General features: G+C 41.8%; 1 protein-coding gene across 1 annotated transcript in view; it reads right to left on the bottom strand.

Annotated features, from left to right (window-relative positions):
* Positions 1-15489, bottom strand: part of Ica1 (islet cell autoantigen 1) — a 131600-nt gene that overhangs the window by 85850 nt on the left and 30261 nt on the right. Inside the window, exons 5-6 of the mRNA XM_051177120.1 lie at positions 14629-14752; positions 9493-9691 (exon numbers count right to left, since the gene is read on the bottom strand). Of these exons, the coding sequence (XP_051033077.1) occupies positions 9493-9691; positions 14629-14752 (323 nt within the window). The remainder of the gene's footprint in view (positions 1-9492; positions 9692-14628; positions 14753-15489) is intronic.

Below are 15489 nucleotides of genomic sequence, written 5' to 3'. Positions count from 1 at the left end.
AGATGGCCTTGTTATTTTGGGGATGTGTGTAAATATGTTTACTCGGTTTGTACAAAAATATCCTAAAACTTTTAAAGATGTAAACACACTGTGAACGTTTGTTTGCTTAAATTTAAAGTCTTCTTGCCAAGAAATCTAACTAAAAGCAGAAACAATGTGAAAACTGTGAAGGTATATCGAGGAAGAAAGGCACAGACACTATTGTTTGACTTCTCAACTCATCCATTTATAAATGCAGAATCAGACCCAACTGTGCCTGTTCCCCAAAGACCTCATCCCCTTGAAAATCGATTACAGCAAGGAAAAAAACAGTCCTGAGAACATAAAGGAGGTTGTTGTTCACACTACAGCAAAGGACAATTTTTACATGAAATGGACAAAGAACACCAGCAGCTCGAGGCAGTGAGGGGACATGCAGGAGCAGGAGGTAACCTTGGGGGTAGGCACTTTGAGAAGCTGTTGTACCTTATGTTGGAAGAAACTGGGTCATGGAAGAAGGCACAGGGGTGACATGTTATACCTAGAAACTCTTCTCTGACAAGTTCACCAGACAGCCTGTAATAAGGAGCAGCACTCTTCTGGTTCATGCTGAGGGGACAACCCAAGGCCATAGCCCCTCCTTACACACAGGACGTTTATTTCGAGTATTTCACTAGATGTCATCACTTTCTCTTGGAAAAGTAGTGATAAACACAGTGACTATCAGAATAGTTACTGTGCACAAAGCACTTGAAATGCAGTAAGCTCAGTGTCTCCTGTAAGTCATCCTCTGGAATTCCCTCACCCTGTGTGGGGAGCCAGGGGCTGCAAGCACATTCGTGCCTGAGGAGAAGGGGGTGCTCAGCATGGCTTGTGAGCTCAGTACTTTGCCCAGCATTCTGTCTTGAAGGAATGGGCCTTCTAGTTTGTGGCTAAGGAGCCAGAGTACCCCTGAATTTCTATTTGCTATTGTGTTCTGTAAATAAAGAAACTAAACACTGTTTGGGACCATAGTCAGGTTCTTAAACTCACAGCCTGGGCATTTCTATGTCTATAAAATGGGGTGACTTCTGGATTCCTTCCAAAGTGAAGGGAATACCCATGGAAATGTGGGACATCATGAGAGGGAGTCTGCGCAAGCCGGGCAGAATGCAGTCAGTGTTCCTGTGTTCTGAGGTGAGCCGGACAGCCTTAACTAGGTCCCTTCCTTTGTGTGCCTGACTTCTCATTTGTAAAACGTTGATAATAACTATATCCTCTTGATTTATTTATTAGCAGGTTTAAGGGAGTTTATATGAGCAAACTGCTTGAAATAGTGCCAGATGCAAAGACTGCACTGTATGTTTGCTAAATAAAAAGCCAAGCCCAGTGTATTGTCTCTGTCATATGATAACAAAAACCAGCAATTTTTCAGCCAAAGAACTAAGTAACATGAATGACCATGACTTCCCAGTTTACATTCCCACACAGTCTACATCTCTGCGCAGACCTATCCAACAAGACATTCATTCTGTTTTCTTCCAGCCATGCTTGCCATGGCACTATCTATTTCTCCCTTCCATGGAATCATGTTACGTAGCAGGCAATTTCATGAAGATTAGGTGAAATGAAAGAATGAGGTTTGGAGTCACACTTCTACTTCCATCATGGCGGGCAACGTTTCTTTCCTGGAAGGTTTTAGAAGATGTATATGGTGTTGCTGCATCTGCACTTGTAGAAACCTTAGTAATTACAGTGACTGAGACACAATTTCTAAGCATTGGCCTAGAGCAGATGAGCATCTAGTAAATGTGGGCATGTTTAATTAAAACTGTAATTGCATATTTTTGAGTTTTTCCTTCTTTTGTTCTTGAGTAAGGGACAAGATGAGCTGTTTTTATTTTCCATATAGTCTCAGTTTTCTCTGCATGCTTCAGGGTCCTTAAGGTCCCAGACATAGAAATGGACCTATGTCATTGATGTTGGTTATATGTAGAGTATAAAAAAACAAAACAAAAAAACCAACAAAATAAAAAAAGAACCAGACAGCATCATAAAGGCAAACATGTTTTCTCTCATTTTTAGATCTTATATTTTCTATAGATATAAACAATTATAAATGTATATGATATGACATGAAAGTAGAAGTGAAATTGTACAGGGTTACTAAGGAGACCAATGGGAGGGGGAAGGAGGGGCCTGGGGAAGATCTGCTCAAAACACATTATATATTAAAATGCCCTTATAAAACTCAGTACCATATACAATGAATATATGCCAGTTAAAGTACTATTCAAAACTGAAAAAAGAATATGGAGTAGAGTCTGAACCAAGGGAGTTTTATGCTATTCAGCAACATCTCCCTGGTCCTACCTATACTCATCCTCTAATGCTTCTTTCAAACACAGAAGGGCCATTTATGGAATCAGAAACTTCAGGGGTAAAGTCTTCTCTGTTAGAAAGCATCACATATAAGAACCAGATATGAACTATTGTTTTAAGGACATCTGAATATTGCAAATGAGAAAACAGGGAGCATGCCAACTTCCTAATGCAAAACTTCATACAGCCCAGGAGGCCCTCCAAGAAAACTGAAACTAGTACTATCATATGAACCAGCAGTCCCTGGGTATCTGCCCAAAGGAACAATGCTCAAAAGAGACCAGGTTAAGACACTAAAATGTATGCATGTTCACCACAACTAGAAGCTAATGTAACCAAGTTGTTAAACTCAGCATGGCTTTCCCACGGCTGTAAAGCATCGGCCAACAGCTGTAAAGGAACAGAAAGTGAGTGTGACTGGCTTGCAGGCCTTCAGCCTGTGTTGTGGTTACTCCACTCAGTCATGGTATTGGAAATCAGCTGTGCACAGTGAGAACTCCATGGAGCAAAGGTATGTATCAACAGCAGCCCCCTCCCAATGTTACCTCAAAAATAGGTGGCTGGGCTGTGCTCCCAGGGTTGCTGACCCTTGCAAAAGTATCAATATTTATATACCATGAGTATTATCAGCTTACACCCACACTAAAGACTCCAATGACCAAGAATTAGGAGTGAGATATTCTGATTTTTTTTCATCCAAGATGAAAAGCCTCAGCAACAGAGGTAGTCAGACTCAATTAGATGAGAAAGTCCTTGAGGTACAAGGCAGACATTCTACCGAATAAGTGCCTGCCCCTCCCAGGAGGTGTACTTCTTCACAGATGAACTTACAGATCTTACAGCTCGATGAGCTAGAGAACAATACTGTTACAGGCGGAGGAAGCCTGGGGATTGCATGTAGGAGATGCAAAGGCAAAGTCAGACTTAGCTCCAAGGCAATGCTGGGAACAGAGTAGAGCCTGACTCAGAACCAGAGTCTTCATCCTCCTCTCCTTGTTTAGTCCGGAGCAGCAGCCGTGAAACAGGCCAGAGTTCCCTCTTCTTAGGGTGTTAGTCTAAATAGTCTAGTGTAGACCTCAAGTACATTTTTGGTATTTACCAAGTTTAGTGGGAGAAAAATCAATAAAGACACACAAAAGCCCAAAGGCCTCATCTCATGAAAGTCAGAGTTGGAGGCAAGGCTATAATTATTAGTTCCCTTCCAAGTTGTGCCATGTGAAAATGGAAGGCTTTTCCTATGGCATTTTGGCAGCAAGATTCAAAATGCTTGGGGACCACAAATAGCAAGTGCTCTAGTTAAACATCCAAAGCAAAACAAACACAGGCACATACTGAAAACTAACCAATGAACAGGAAGAATGATGAAACAGATACATTTAAAAGAGTATTAACTTTATAAAAGGAATTTTCACCTCACCTCATAAAAGGGCTCAACCCATATACAGAATTCTAGAATGAATGGAGCCAGGAGAGAGAGTGGAGCCAGCCCCCTTCCTCTTTTTATACTGGAACTAAGAAAAGTCCAGGAGGGTTAAAGCTCTGCTTAGATAAATTAACATTAGCCTATTGTACAGACCAAACAAAACATTACCTATTCACTCTACCCAGCTTGGCTGTGGCTCCCAGACCTAGTCAGGCACTGAATCAAAGCAGGAACCAGTTTAATCCAGAGGGCAGAAATCAAGGCAGAAACTGAAGGTCTGTCTCACAGGGCAGGGAGAAGGGGGGGGGAGGTGACTGTCCTGTATGTGATACTAAGAGGCTTCAACTCCCCTGGGACCTGCCCTCAATTGCTAAAAGAGCCTGACCTTTAACAACAACCAATGATTTCAGCAGTAATTAATAAAACTGTCAAATTAATTAACCCAACTCTTTGTTCACAGGGGAAAAAAAATCTATCATCAATATTGCTATTTATTAGTCGTTGACCAAACTCTCAGACTAGTTAAACTGCCAGTGTTCATTAATAAGCCTTACTGGAACATGTCCTCTGATGAATTAACTGGGCTCTATAACCTAATGGTATTTCTAACGGAGACAGACACACCTATGAATCCCAGCATGTATCACTTATAGTTTCTAGAGTGCCTTTTAGATATCCTTCTGAATTACTGTGATGAAACACTAGACAACTGCTGCAGGATTTCATTAAACTATTTGGTAAATGGCTCTGGTTAAAAACACTGGTTTCCATACCCTTGTCTATAAAGCCTGAGTCCTGCAAATGCCAAGTATACATTTCCATACTATCTCTTTAGAGGCTCCAGAACTATTTCCTTACACCCAACACAGCTTTTATTCCATTTAGAATAATTACCTTCCATCCCATTTCTGCCTTTCAAGAAAAACAAGACACTTAATTGACCACAGGAGCTCTCAAGGGCACAGGCTTCAGAGGCTCTGCTGGGGCTCACAACTTCAGCTGATGTAATCTGCTACGAGAAGCTGACTTCTATTTTTAAATTATACCCTTTTATTCTGCCTTCAAAGGGCACATATATCACACATTAACTTTGCTCATAAAATACCTCGTGGTACCAGGGTGAATCATGCTGTCAGGAGGAGCCTCCAACTGTACACTGACAAGGAGCTCCACCCATGCACATCCACCCATCAGCTCCTACACTTCAGCATGGAGAAAGGCTCCATGGGGGTCTCACTCTCCAGGTATCTCCCTCCTCCCAGTCCTTTGACAAGGAGCAGATTACTACTAGCATGGTTCTTCCAGAAAGGCTAGGAGCAAGATTTCCTCTTTAGCTCCCCACACAAACACTTGCTAAAGACTCCTCCTGATGTTGATGCACAGAGCTGCCCACAGCCTCTGTACTTCAAAGTGTGCCAGATCATTTGCTTTGTTTAATTTTAAATTTTCATTCATCATGTGTGTCTTGTTCACTATGACTGCGCTGCCTGAAGTTTCCTGACATTTGGGAAATGCTGAAGAAAAAAAAAAAAAGGTCTTGGTTGGAGGTGAAAATTCACTGCCAATTTGACATTTATTTGTTCATTCTGCTTATTTCTAAAAATAATAAACAGCTTTGTAATTAAAGTGATGCTCCACTGAGTCTGCCAGAGGTCAGAACAGTGTGTTTCTCTCTGGTCTTCATCCCTCCGTGATCCAGTCATACCATGTTTCATCTGGTTTGGACTCTTGGACTCTCTGTTCTATCATGAAATCTGACTGAGCTGTTGGGAATCACAAATTTTGCTATACTTATCCCCTTCTCAGCAGTTTTCCATTCCCTCCTTATAGATGTCCCTTCTTCTCTAGTCCTGCTTCCCTTGGATGGCCCATTGCTTAAGCACATCTGTCTCTACACACCCACCTCACTTGGGCCCTGGTTCTAGATACTATGCTGCTTTCACTTTGGGCCTTTGTCCAAGTTGACTCCACAGCTAGAAACTCTGCTCTGTTGTTTCCTGTTCCCTCCATCTAGGTCCTTCCTACTTGTCTTGGTTTCTTTACTGTTGCTGTGATAATATACTCTGACAAGAACAACCTAAAGGGGAAAGGTTTGTTTTAGCTTATGGTTCGGAATACAGCCTATCACGGCAGCAAGTCAAGGCAGAAAGCATGAAGTAGCTGGTCGTATCCTCTTCACAGTCAAAACAGAACAATGGATTCATGTGTACACTCAACTCTCATTTACTTCAGGACTCAACCCATGAAATGGTATTGTCTACAATTAAGATGGGTCTTCCTTCCCACATCAATTAATGTAATTAAGATAACCCCTCACAGGCATGCACAGAGACCTAGCTCCCAGGTGATTCTAAATGGTAAGTTGACAACACACCCTCTCATACTATTCATTCTTTCCTTGTTTTGTGGGGATTACTTCGTCTGGGATTCATAGTCTACAGTTTTTTTTTGTTTTTGTTTTGCTTTTGTTGTTGTTTTTGTAGTACCATTCCACCGCAGCTAATCATTCAACACACTGCATTGTATTTACTTGTTTTCTGCCCAACTGATTGCACAAGACAGGACCTATTGCTATGCTATGCTCCTCTGTGCTAAATGGCATGCCACTGGGCTTCAATATAATTTGTTAAATGGATAAGTAGATTAATGAATGCATTCTAAAAAAATCCCAAATAGGGGTTGTAAGGATTCAGGCCTTATGCTGGTCTGCCCCTGTCACCTGGCAGATATACTCAGAACCACCCTGGTCAGGCAGGCTGAAAAGGGCCCCTTTGAAAGACCTCTGCCCGCTTACACTCTCTTTGCTCGCTCTTCTTTTTCTTCCTCCTGTCTTCTCTTTCCCCGATCTGTCCTGCTCTCTTTACCACTGTCCCCCTGGGGCGACAGGGCTTTCCTGTTCTCTCTCTGTCTCTGTGTCTTTTCTCTTTCCTCCCCTTTCTCATAAAACTTCTCACTTAAGCTCTGTCTGCCTGCCTGGCGTGTTTGTCCTTCTATCCCTGTCAACCTCACCTGACATGGAATCTGCCCAGGACCCCCTCATGATTTATCGTAACAGGGGGCAATAACCATGAGGAAGAAAAAAAAATGTAACCTTTTCTCCTGCAGAATATGTGAATTCAACCAAACCTAAAGTCCAGGCTTTATCAGCTGAAGTGTGGAAGAGGAGACGACACTGAGGAGATAACCCCTTGAGGACAGCTGAGTCACTGTCCCAAAGGCCTTCAGTAACACCCTCGAGAGATAAACAGACTCTGTTGAAGGTGGAATCCCACTGGGACAAGACTCTGAAGCTTAAGGAGAGTGAATTTGTAAATACACCACGCAGAACAGAAAACTGCACACTTTAGAGTGTCCCCAAAGATGGCAGCAAGCCACACACACACACACACACACACACACACACACATCGGTCCTATGACTTCTCACTGGTACAACCCCATCGATCAATTCCCAAAGCGCCAGGAGGTCACCTACGTGCAGTGGGCTGCTGAGTGACTTGAGGAGAGGTGGCTCTGGCACCTTGGACTCTGCCTGGAATACTGCCACTTGGCAGGGCAGTGTTAATCAGGGCCAGGCAATAACCCTGGGGTTAGGCTCTGGAGAGAACCAATGTAGTCAGTCCCCTGTCCTTGCAGAGGGTCCAGGCTAATTAAATCCACTCTTGAAGATAGTCTTTCTCAAAAAAATTACTCTTTTCCCCAAGTCCAAGTCTACCACATCCAGCTATTAAATTGAATCCAGCACACACAGGATTAGGGAGGCAGGCACAGCTTCAGCAACTACTGCATGGCAAAGGATTAAAAAAAAAACCCAAACCACCCATATTTTCCAGAATCAAGAGATTGATGACATTAAACCATGGGAAATGTTTCAATGTTCAAACCAAATGACGGAGGACTTGGTTTTTGTTTGCCCTTCCTCAGCTAGCAACCACCCCCTACCAAACAAACCAAATAAACACAAATCCACATAAACATCTTGTGCCTTCCAGAGTAGCTGTTTACTTGTATTATCTGGCACACTGGAGCCACCCAATAACTGTTCTCTGTATGAATAGCTCATAGGCAAGGCATTGCTATGAAAGTGCCATTGCCGCTTCCAGGCATGTTCTTGAACTTTCTTATCTTTGTCTCTTAGTTGGGAAACTGTACATATTTCCAGGGATTCAGGCTTCTGTTTCCTTGTCTGAACCTTGGGTTAGTGGCCTACCATGGGCATCATTCTCATCCACAAAAGAAAAAGTATGTGTTGACTATGGCGAGCACTAAGGTAACACTAAATTAAACAAAGTCAGCACTGTGTCCTGGAGGTAGCTTTGTTTTCCTCTCATTCTTTCTTTTCTCGAATACCGCCCCCCCCCACACTCCATGTTCCTCAATCCCCAATAGAAAATAAGGACAAAAGGCATGATGACTGGCATCATTACAAAGTCAGAAAACTTGCAAAACAGCCTGGGCTCACCAGCATCTAGTTGGCAAACCATAATCACTTCATTTATTTACTACCATGAAGCCTGATTTTCGTCTTTCAGAGAATGAATCAATTCAACAATAGCTACATCATCAATGAAAAGCATTTCCATCCCACCTCTGCCTGGGCACAGTGGCCTGCCTTACTGAGAAGGCAGATGTTGATGTGCAAAAGACCAGAGAGAAAACCATGCTGGTTCTTACTACAGGGAGGGAATCTGAATTACAAACCAAGAGGAAACTTAACCTCCAGAGGGATTGGCATGGCTCTAATATCTAGGTCAAGAAATCGCGACCACTGTCTTGAGCAAGAGAAGCTCTTTCCACCCTTCCATTCCCACACTTCTTAACCTCCTGCATACCAGCCAGGGTTCCAGGAACACAGTTCCAAAGTGATGTCCCTAAAAAGGAATCTAGGCCTTTTGAGCAATATTTCTAATAACGAATGGATCAGCTGAAATGACTAAGAAAGTGGATACAATATTATGTCAAGCATAAAATTTGGATGATTTTTTTTTTCTTTCACGCCCCAAAGCACACCCAGTTGCCCAAACAAAGAACTACCAACATTGTACACAAGGACAAAAATCATTCCACATGTTCATTGAATGCTCAGTGTATGACTGCCACCCAGTGGTAGGATGTATTCCTGTGTGACAAATGGCTCCAAACAGTTTTTAAAAAGAAGGAACTGAAGATGTTTCCTCAGCTGCTCACCAGTTCTCCCAGGGAAATTTTAGATTCATCTCTTCAGCTCTTATTTTCCTCAGAGAAATTTCTGAAGGGATCGATAGCAGGAAAGGTCAACCCCATTCTACCCAACCATACTACTAGGTCCCCAGTGTCTCTGAGTATATCTCAAAGGGACTGTTAGTATTTTACTAATTTTTAACATGAATTAGCAATTAAAAAGACTTGACAAACAGCCTATTCTTACCTACTAGATTTGTGTGAGCTACCCTGGATATTTAGTTATGCATGAAGAGGCATTTACAAGTGATAACCTTATAAAAGTGCACATTATATGAAAATCTGACTTCAATGAAAAGAAGCTACTAAATTCCAGCAATTTCCAGCTGTCTCTTCTCTTCTCCTTAGAGAATTATATATCACATTAATTGGTATTCTGTCACATTAAAAAAAAATGTCAGCAATGATTAATTGTATCCTTGGTGCGTTTGAGTTATGTCTTCCTTACCAGGGATTCAAGTCACACTTCTAGCAGGTGCCCCTCTTGTTGACACTCAGAAAACGTCCTACCTTCCTGAACTTCTCCATTTGCTTGTAGAGGTCTGGGTCAAGTTCCTGAGACACGTCCTTCATCCATAACAATGCCCCTCTGTATTCTGTCCGGCACTGCTCCATGCGGTTCACCGTCAACCAGGTGTCAGAGATGGCCCGATGTCTAAAAGTCTCTACTTCTTGGTGAAATCGACACAAAGGGTTTCGCAAAGCCAACCTGCGTACAAGAGGGTATAGCTACAATCATGTAACAAAGGAAAGCAATAGTTCTAATCCCTGACATGTTCTGCATTCATCACAAACCCATGAACTTAGAACAGTGTCTAGAACACAGATGCTTCATTGAGACATTAATTAAAATGTGTGTGAACTTAGGAATCATCTACCAATTGCCCACATTCTGATCCTTTGGTTTTTAATGAACTAGACTGCTAGCAAGAACTCTGTGTGGTGTTGCTGGGTGGCTCCAGGCCTGTACAGTGTGTGTTTGAAGTTGAAACAAATCCTAGGTCAATGAAGGGCGGTTAAGGCATGGCCATTCCTGTTTCCATTCCTGGTTACTCCCTGTCTCTTCTGTTCCTGAAGTTCTGCCCTGTGAGGAGGGATGGAGCAGGCATGACTAGGGTGTCCTTGACTTGGCCATTTTGATCACTGCTTAAAAGGCAGAGTGTCTGCAGTTTGCTCTAATAGAAACAGGGCTGAATCATGAACTGAAGCATTTTAAAATGATCTGGGAAAGAAGAACACAGTTACTAACGGTCAACTATATGTCATTTTTATCAGATAGGCTACATAGTTCAATCCTTCTAAAATATGAAACTAGGTGTGGTAGTACACAGGTTTAATCCCAGCAGAAGAATGGGAAATCAGAAGTTCAAGATTCATCTTAGCAGACCTGGGCTACCTGAGATCCTGGCTTAAAAGAGAGACAGAAAGAAAGGGAGACAGAGAAAGGAAGGAAGGAATGGAGGGGGATGGAGGGGTGAAGGCCAGAGCTTCAGCACAGTGGTACATACTTGACTAGCAGTAATGAAGGCCTGGGTTCCATCTCAAGCATGACCAGTGAAAAATAAGCATCACACCAGAAATGAATGTACAAGTGTAAAATTATTATAACAGTAACCAACAGCCTTAACAAACTGTTATTTATTCAGTAAAAAAGAAGGCATATCCCAACTTTAGGTAAAATATTTATTTGGGGTACAAAACACTGCTTCTGGAATATCTGAAACCAGAGTCAAAGTCAGATGAATCACACTTTGAAAGCATATTAACGTGGTTAAATAAGGATCAGGATAAACAAATAGGCCGAACAGAACTATCTCACTACAGCATATTCTTTCTTTTGTCGAATGCTTACTTTTATTTTTTAATCATCCTCGTGTGTCTGTATGTATGAGTGCAGGTGTCCTTGGAAGCAAGAGATGTCAGACCCTGAAGTTGGAATTGTATGTGGTTGTGGGCCACCTGGTGTGGTGCTAAGAATCAAACTTTGGGCTTCTGCAGGAGTAATACACACTCAGCCACTAAGTTCTATTTCCAGCTACACAAAACATTCTTTATGAAGTTTCAGGGCATAGGCACAAAAATTAAACATAAGATGAACGTTTAAGTTCCTATTTGCATAACAAGTTTCTCGGCCAAAGAGCAAGATGGTGTTGGTGAGCAGAAGTGAGCTCCCGGCATTCTGTCAGTGGTCACTGTGCCTTACATGTGGGGCACTCTAAAATTATAAATGCCACAATAAACCTTAAGAAAAAAAAATCTCATGCTATTTTCTTCATGTTTCCTTTTGCCTGTAATGTATTGTTCTAAGTACTGAACACACCTATGTCAGAAGCTTGCCCATAGTTTTGTACCTAGATGTCTGGAGAGATGGCTCCGAGGTTAAGAGTATCAACTGCTCTTCCAGAGGCCCTGAATTCAATTCCCAGCAACCACAAGGTTTCTCACAACCACCTCTAATGAGATCTGGTGCCCGTTTCTGGCATACAGGCATACATGAAGGCAGAATACTGCATACATAATAAATAGATAAGTCTTAAAAAAAAAGTCTTCTCAAAAAGTCATGTCACTGTGTCGTGAAGTAAGTTTGTATTTTAAACTGGTGGTTTAAATTTGCTACTTGCCTTTCATCCAACAGAATGTGTAGCAGAAGCAATGCCTAACAAATAAGTCACAGTGTGGAGGTTTATAACAGGGAGGACTCCTATTTAAAGATATAAACAGTACTCAGATGGCTCCCCAAGGATGCTGCTCACATTCTGAGTCCATCTCTCTTCTTCTAGCCTTAGTATAATGTTTCCTACATTTGCTGAAAATGAGTATTATCAATAAACTGTTCTCAATCCCATACAGTATTAGAAATTATACAGATATCTATAAAGTTATAATAACATGATGTTAGAAAATAAAATGGCATACAAGGCAACCATAAGCCTGTGGTTCTCAACCTGTGAGTCTCGAGCCCCTTTGGAGGTCACCACAAGAGGAGTTGTAAGGAAGGCTGAGAACCACACGACTGCCATTAGCTGATCTATATGAATCAGAATGGAGAAAATCCACTCTCTGGAGTATAAGGAAATGAGTCTAGACCAAGAAAAAAAAAATCATTTTTACTAAGTGAAAATCTTCCAATGCAAGACTGGCCCATCTTCCCATTTATGAAAATCTACCCAGTGGAAATAATTAATAAAATAACTAAAGGGTTACTCTAGGATATTTATCCTTTAGTGTGGAAGGCCTGGATGAAAGTGGTTAAAAGTGAGCACTGCTCCTACAAAAGACCTAAGCTCTGTTCCTAGCACCCAGGGTGGACAGCTTAGCGTTGCCTATAACTCCAACTCCCAGGGTATTGGAAACCCTCTTCTGACCTCTGTGGGCATGGACATGTTCTCTCCTCTCCTGCTCTCTCCTCTCTCTCTCTCTTTCTCTCCCTCTCTCTCTCCCTCTCTCTTACAAAACCAGCATCCTTAAAAAGAACGGAGGGTACAAGTAATCCTGTGTGGAGTTACTTTTTGTTTAATTTTGATTTTTTGTTTTTGTTTTAAAAGATGAGTATGTTGAGTGTAAAAAGATTAGCTTTATTTGATAAAATACCAATTTGCTAACTGATCATCATACAGTATAATGTACAAAAACTATCTGCTATGGTGCTGCTTAGGCTAAAAACATATTCTGTGGGCTGGAAAGTTAGTTTAACCGTTAAGAGCATGGACAGCTCCTGCCAAGGACCCAAGTTTGATTCTCAGGATCCATGTCAGATGGCTTACAACTGCCTGTAACTCTAGCTCCAGGGGGTATGAACCCTCTGCTGGTCTCCACCGTCATCTGCACTCATGTGCACATTCAATTAAATCTTAATATAACATGTTCTGGAATACTCTAAATCATGTTCACTCAACTAAGAATTCAAGTATAGAAGAATTTTATAAAGTTTTCCAAGCTTCCTTTACACTTAGGAGAACTATGTGGGATGCCACATAGCTGGTGAGCAGCTGGGAAAGGTGTAAGGGGCAACCTTCCAAACTGCAGAGGTGGTCACACCTCATTAAATTAGTGCAGACTGCAGTTTGCAGGTTGATGGTAGATATTTCAAGTACCTTTTGCATTGTTTTGTTGATTGCTTTTACTGGTGTGGTGTGGTGTGGTGTGTGTGTGTGTGTGTGTGTGTGTGTGTGTGTGTGTGTGTATGGGGGGATTAAGGTACATTAACTTAAGATGCTGTGTTTGTACTTTGTGGGATCATTTTGGTCCATAATCATCCAGACTGCAACCAAATAGCATAGGATAGGATAATTAACAATGTGATTAATACAGTAATTCTCAAGGTCTGGGTTTGGATACTTTTTTTTTTTGTAAGTAGATATTAATTTTGGTGTATGAGCACATTTTTTTTCTCAACTGAAATCAGTGGTCTTCGTGCTTAATATAAAAGCATTAACTTCTGTTTTTCCAGTAATCGATTATCCTTGTAAGACTGGACAAGGCCATATACACAAAAGAACTACCTATCAAATGTTTCAGAATTTTTCTGTTTTGGGTTTGTCTGTTTTAAGTATTAAAAAAGGTGCGATTCAAGATTATAAGATACTCTTAAAAAATGAAAGTGGCAGAGAACTGGAGAAAATGGCTACATTCATTTCTCACTGCTGCTAATGCCTACAAGTCAGGGTCCAAAAATCATTAGCAAGAACCAAAATGTCCGAGGATGGGGGTCACTGAAAGCCTATAGATATTGTTGGTTCCCCCCCCTTTTTTTTTTAGCTCCATCTTTCTTGGGTTTCCATAGGAACACTCGTGTGACTTGCCAATCAAAGACCTGTTCTTAGATCACAGGGAGAGAAAGCAGTTAGGGTAACTAAGAGGGAGGTGGGTAACTTGAATACGGGGATTTCTGGAGCTTAAATAATCTTGGAAACTACCTGCCAAACTTTCTTTACATATAATTCTGCATGGTGTTAATGGAGACATTTTCTGGGGCTTGTTAGTTAGTAAGGAAGGAGAGAGCCAGTCTCTTTTCTCTGGCACAAAGAGCAGTTGTGTGGCACAAAAGTTCAGGATTGTTTAACATAGTCTGTAAACACTGCTTGTGGTTGTGTTTTGAAATCCAACCGCTCTGTCAGAATTTCCACTGTAATGGAGACTGTCAAACTTTCACATATATCAGAATCAACTGTAGATCTGGTTGAAATGTAGTCAGAGTTAGTAGGTATGGGGGTAGGGCCTCCATTCTGCTTCTAAGAGGCTCTCAGGTGCTGCTGTTGACCCTGAGCCTGAGGAGTGTGGTCTGGGCATGGCACCTCTTTGTCATTAATTAGCCCACAGAGAGCAGAGAGGGAATCTTTCAAGTTGGTCTCATTAGGCTCTTGCTTTAAGCAAATGCAGAAAGGAGATAAGGTGGACTTGAAGGTCAAATGCACTCACTCACAGTGGTTGGCATATGTACTGCCGCCCTGCCCCCCCCCCCCCAGCAGAAGACAAAAAGATTAAATAGCAAGGAGGAGGGGAGTGGAAATAAGGGAGGTACAGAATAGTACCTCTCAGGCTCAGGCTGAAGCATTCTAAACTGTGTCCTTTCTCCTTAGGGAAAAAGTGGGCCCCAGACTCTCTGGATCCCTCCCCCCAAGCACAGCCTCAAAAAAGGTCACGCACCTTTGCTGGGAGGAAAAGCAGAGGGCCTTGCCTGTGGCTTGCATCATTTTTCCTGCTCGTGTTTTATCTTGGAAGCCTTGGGATCGGAGAAATTTTCCCAGTTCATTTTCTTCTTGAGACAAGACTGATGGAGAAAACAGGGAAAGCGGCTGAGAAGCATTTTTACAACAAAGAAAGTGAGAGAGACAAATCCCAAGGCCCTCTCTCTCTTCAGAGGCAAAGATTAGAGGAAATTAAATCCAAGTGGCAGGCTGCAAGGTAAGTCCCCCCACTTCCCCCAGCCATTTCACTTCCATGCTGGTCTTCCATTTACAATAGGAGAGATCAAATTCCCTTGAATACATCTGTCAGTGAGTTTGGTGCCCTGTAATCAGAACCAGAAAATGACCTGTGTACTGGAAAGCAAGCCCATAATGTGAGGCTTAGAGCTGAAATGAAGGAGTTGGGTTTGTCAAGGCTGATAGTGGTGACCTTTTGTGGTGGCCTCCTGTTATCCTCTCCTGATGACTTTTTACATTGTCCTTTGTAAATCAACTCAAACCCCTCAACCATAATGTAGCAAGATGGAGCTGGACGCAGGGACTGAAGGGCCATCAGGCTGACCATTTGGTAAATTTTAAAAATACAGAGCTAGGACCAAATCTGAATTGGTTATGCTTAAATCTGGCTTTATTTTTAGAAACAAGTACAGATGGGGCAATTTAGTAAGACAGTGATTTGGCACCTGCTGTTTACAGATTGAGTGGTAGAAAATATAAAAAGTCATGGAATTGCATGATTCTTTTTTTTTTTTTTTTTGATATTTTTCTTGTACAGTTAGTGTTAGTACAGGGTACATTCTCAGGAGGTCACAAAATAGTC

Source organism: Phodopus roborovskii, unplaced genomic scaffold, assembly GCF_943737965.1.
Source record: "Phodopus roborovskii unplaced genomic scaffold, PHOROB, whole genome shotgun sequence".
Lineage (NCBI taxonomy): Eukaryota > Metazoa > Chordata > Mammalia > Rodentia > Cricetidae > Phodopus > Phodopus roborovskii.
This window is presented reverse-complemented; position numbering and strand designations above follow the sequence as displayed.